The 5309-nt window shown below is 39.5% G+C and overlaps 1 protein-coding gene across 1 annotated transcript in view; it reads right to left on the reverse strand.

Moving 5' to 3' along the window:
• fbn2b (fibrillin 2b) overlaps positions 1-4704 on the reverse strand; it is a 62880-nt gene extending 58176 nt beyond the window's left edge. Inside the window, exon 1 of the mRNA XM_037698305.1 lies at positions 4665-4704. Coding sequence (XP_037554233.1) covers positions 4665-4704 — 40 coding nt within the window. The remainder of the gene's footprint in view (positions 1-4664) is intronic.
• Positions 4705-5309: the final 605 nt, after the last annotated feature.

A 5309-nucleotide genomic window follows, 5' to 3' on the forward strand; every position in this document is an offset into this window, starting at 1 on the left:
TGGATGTATCAGAAGATACATGGTACATGGATGTATCAGAAGATACAGGGTACATGGCTGCAAGCTGCAGTGTTTGCTACAGTTTTCCACTAAAAACTATTTATGAGCAGTTGGTAATCAAACAGGCACATAAACAAACAAAAAATACTGTGCATATGTAATATTATTTAAAAAGGTCACTTTCTTGCTAAGCCATCATGAAAGAAGTGCAGCACAGTTCATCCCTTTTTGATTCACAGTGGCTCAAAAGTTTGTTGTCCTTCAGCTTCTATAGACTTTTTCTTTTCTGTCCTCTGCCACTTCTATCCTCTGTGGCTTCCCTGCTCTTCTGTTTCTAACTTAGCCACAAGTTTAACATTAATTTCCTCTTTTTTCTGTATTCCCTCTCCCCTCTCTCCAACCATCTGCCTACTTGTGTCTTTTTTCCCCTCTCAAACATTCCTGGCATGCAGAGCTGTGCAGTAAAAGAGAAAGGTCTGAGCTTCCTCAAAGTTTGTCCATAAAAGACTTCGTAGACATTTCAAACTTGCCAACAGCAGAAATTATAGCCGTCCCCTTACTTTGATTGTAACCAAACACACTAAATGAGTCACAATGAGTGAAGGTAGTTTTTCATTGTGATCGCCCACACTTGTCTTACTGGAAGCTTAAACTGGAGTGACTTTTGTTGCATGAGTCAAATCACAACAGCATGAATTTGGATGTGGATCCTGTGCGGTTTTGGTAAATGTGGGGCAAAGGTGTAATTCACTAAGACGGCCGTCACAGCTTGAATTTGTTCCACGTACATTCTTTTACGCATTTAGAAGTTCCAGCAAACTTTCTCGTGTGAAACATTTGGCAGTCCCTGTGCACAGATTTGGCAGGGACACTTACTGTCTCACAATAAACGATGATAAATTAAAGCAAATAGTTTGGGGCTCTGGGGAAGCTTGTGTTTACAGGTCAGTGTGCTGGTGTGATTTTTCGGTCTTTCTCGCTTTCTTCTTGTTTTCTCTAAACAGGAAATGGGCTTTCCTCTCAGGTTTCAGCCTCCATCTTCTTCTTAAACACTGTGACGCTCTCTCTCTCTTCACTTATGGCCAGAAAAAGGAGCTGTGGTGTGAAACATGAATAATGACTGCACAGTTTTCCCTGCAATAGAACAAGCCATGAAGAAAACCTTTCCAGTTAAGACTTCCCCAAAGCACATGGCAATTTGAATCCACTTTCCTCCCCACAAAAATGTACTCCTTAAATGGTCAAAGACGTATGGGGAAATACTTTGGGGGTAATAGACGTTGCAGTGAGTCTCTCTGTGCACTTAACTAAACTCTCTGAACTCCGAAACAAAGACGGATGCGATAAGTGACAGGAAAGCTTGTAAGACACATGCAGCTCTTGTGGGCGTCACTTTTTTTTTCTATAACATTTGCAAAATAAAGAGAAAGAAACAAAGGAAGTGTCTGGAAAGCTGCATGTCTCCAGCAACAACATTGAAGATTGGCTTTTATACATCTTCCAGATAACGAATGAAAGGCGTTCCATGCAGCATTATCGTGATACAATTCACTCTGTGTTTTGGTCGTGTTGGTGTCGAGCTACTCACATCGGGGTGATTTTATTTACAAGAGGCTGAAAAACACAGGAAGTGCTGGCTTGTGTGTGCATGTGGTTGTAAGATTTTTCTGATGAAAAGTCCAGGAGTTGGATAGCTGTGCTTGGCTTGATTTGCAATTTTGCATGCACAACATAGATATAGTTTAAGCAAAATGGACAATGTAATACACATGCATGCAGCTTAGGATGTGTTCAAAGAGAGATAGCTTCCAAGTGCAAAGAGATCTTTTCATTGACGGAAACACAGTCTACCACTTTGTTTTCAATTGGAGGCAATGTGTTCGACACCATGGTACTTTGTCTAGCTATTTAGCGGTCACTAATGGTGTGCCACAAGGTTCAGTTTTAGGACCCAATCTTTTTCCAATTTATATATATTTAATTTAATTTAATTTAATTAACCTTTATTTCACCAGGCAAATCCCATTGAGATCACAGATTTTTTTTTTTTGCAAGGGAGGCCTGGGCCTGAAAGCAGCCTAAAATGCATGTTTTTTGTCTGCGGGAGGAAAACAGAGTATCCAGAGAAAACCCACGCAAGCACGAGAAGAACATGCAAACTCCACACAGAAAGGCCCCAGGTCCAACTAGGGATTGAACCCAGGACCTTCTTGCTGTGAGGCAACAGTGCTAACCACTGAGCCATCATGCTGCCAGTAGTAAAGTAAAATAATGTAGGTCAAAACATTCCTGATGTCTCCTTGCATCTATGCTGACGATACAGTTGTTTATTGCCGAGCTAAGAGCTGACACCGCTGCCAAGGTTTTCCAGCTTCTTCAGTCTATTTGGCATCATTCAGTCAGACTTACTCAGTCTCAAACTAGTGCTAAATGTTGATAAAAACCAACAGGATGTTGTTGTCAAACAGAAAGTTGGTGCCAGTAGTCCTCCTATCTCATCCATGATTGTTGTTCCTATGGAGTTTGTGGATTCTTACAAATACCTGGGAATTTTAATTGATGCACGTCTCTCTTTTAACCACATGTTGAAAGAGTGATAAAGAAAATGAAATTGAAATGGGTTTATTTTTCAGAAATAGATCTTGCTTAACTCTGAATGCCAGGAAACGTCTTGTAGCTGCAACTTTCCTACCAGCTATCGATTATGGTGACATTATTTACATGAATGCCCATGCCAGCTCCTTGCAAATGTTGGCTGATGTCTACCATGGCGCGCTAAAATTCATAACTGGCTGTAACTACCGTACCCATCACTCTGTACTCCTTGGTCAGTTGGTCATCATTATCTACACGTAGGCTCTCACACTGGTTCATTTTCATCTATAAATCACTCCTTGGTCTGCTGCCTTCTTATATCTCCTCCCACTAGTCACGTCATCAGTAAAGTTACAGCGTGCACTCTCAGGCCATCATTACCTGCAGCGTTCGCTCAGTGCAGACTGAATGTGGCAAAAAAAAAAAAGTCCTTTTCTTACTCTACTCCTGTTTCCTGGAACACCTTGCAAAAAGATCTGAAGCTGTCCAATTTGATTTCCTTAAGGAATTTTAAACATTTGATAATGTCAATAGAAAAATCTTTGCAAATATGTTCTTGTTTTTAGTATTGACCTTGTTTTTGTATAGCACCTTGATTAGATTGTCTACTTTTATTTAATTTAATTGTTTTTTTGTTGAATTATTGTTGTCTGTATTTTTTAATGTTTTCTGTCTAAAACAGGTCTCTCTTGAAAATGAGTCCTCGTGACTGAGTGAGACTAACCTGTATAAATAAAGGTTGAATGAAAAGTTTTTAGTGGAGTAAACAAATTACTAAACACACATAATCAGTTTTCTAGGTGAACAAAACTAATGTTCACCTAAATTGTTTGCTAACCTAAAAGACGTAGAATTACCTTGTGGTTGGGACAGAGAATGTTGAAGTGGAATAGTTTGTAATTAGAAAGCCTCCCGAGACTCACTGCTGTTTCTAGGAAGCCTGTCAGTCTGAAGACAGCTGTTTTTCAGCATTAAGACGAGAACACGTCTCATAATGATTTTGTAATTATGGTCACACGGAGACAAGGTTAGAAAAACAGTCCTGAGCACAGCTGCTCTGTCCTAAATGTGTTTATCAGAAAAAATGTCTCACAGTTCGAATCTTTTTTATCTGCAGTGATGTGCATTGACATTATTTATCCAGTGTGACTTATTTATTTTTTCAAAAGATTTTCTCAGCTTTACAATAAAAATAACTTTTTGATTACTTTTCATTTCCCAAATATTTTACAGGAACATGTTTTTTTTTTTGTACTTTAGCAAATAAACAATAAAATTCAAGAAGAGCTATTAAAAAATTGTCTATGTGGACAAAGCAATCACTGACAATTTGACTGTGCAAAAGAAGGAATGAATGTGTTTTAACCTATTCCTTCCACAAACACAAGGCAAGAAACATAAATGTGTCATATACAAGCCAGCAAAACCAGGGTGCCAGAACTGGGCTGTATAAATAAAGGTTATTAAACTGGTGTTTGGAAAAAACAGGTCTACATTCAGCGCCAGTTTGTTTCTGACTGCACTGAATTTCTCTGTTAAATCTTGGCTTTGGGGAAAAAAAAATGCTGCATGTAGCTGGAGATCATGACAGTTGGTTATATCATGCCAGGCACTGTCTCTGCACTTCTCCAAAATATTTAAAGACGTCAAAGCAAGAGCACAGTCACTTCTGAATGTCATCATGTGCAGAAATGCACTCTTCAAAATTATATATTTTCATTTAAAAGTACTTTTATTGCTCAGACTATTCAAGGTTTGATTTACTAAAGGATTTAACGAACACTGTTTGCCCACATTTCAAGTAAGTTTTATGCAAACATTTAGAGTAAAAACAAAAAGCACTTGTGTAATTAAATGGGCGCAAACTGTCCGATTCTCAAACACATGTGCTGTTTGCCTTTCAGAGTTAGCGTCAGCTCCAAGTTGCTGGTCGTTGTGGCTCAGAAGAAACAATAAAAGAAAAAGTGCAACAGGGCTTCACTTTCTGTTGCTGGTCTCCTGCAAGGGTAATTGATTCACAGCTTTAGCCAAAATTCTGGTTCTGGAGGATATCTAGGAGTTTCTTTCACCCAACACCCCTCCATACCATTCCTCTAAGGTCTCCACCATCCTTACTGCTGGAGGAAATCCTATTTTCCACATATGGGTTGCAGCCAAAATACTTTTCCCTCCATGTGTCTGTTGAAATTGGAGCATGAGTGTCTGTGCGTGTGTCCGTTTGCGTGCACAAAATCACTGTGAGTGAAAATGTATGTATTTGCAGGCTTGGTGGAATGTGAGAATGAGTAAGGGGTCTGATGAGGGACAGCTGTGACTGATGAACTGACGCTGGACGAGTAAAGCTGAAAGACTGAACACACACATGCACACAATGAGCACGCTCCCACAGTGGTTGTCTTCACCATGTCCGACACGTAAGAATTCATTCTGAAACATTGCACACACTGTAATAATCTCATGAAACTCAACCTGATTTCACACACACACACTCACACAGCCTGGATGAAATCCTTCACTTCAGTCCAAACACACATCCTGAGTGGTCTGTAACACCGCCCTGCAGACTGAGCTGTAGTAGCCAGACTTAGAGTTTTAATCCTGACAAACCCTGTGACCTGAAAGGCTGTGGTTTAGATCTGTGACTCTATCTATCTATCTATCTATCTATCTATCTATCTATCTATCTATCTATCTATCTATCTATCTATCTATCT

This window comes from Nematolebias whitei, chromosome 3 (genome assembly GCF_014905685.2).
Source record: "Nematolebias whitei isolate Nwh7 chromosome 3, NemWhi1, whole genome shotgun sequence".
In the NCBI taxonomy this organism is placed as follows: Eukaryota; Metazoa; Chordata; class Actinopteri; order Cyprinodontiformes; family Rivulidae; genus Nematolebias; species Nematolebias whitei.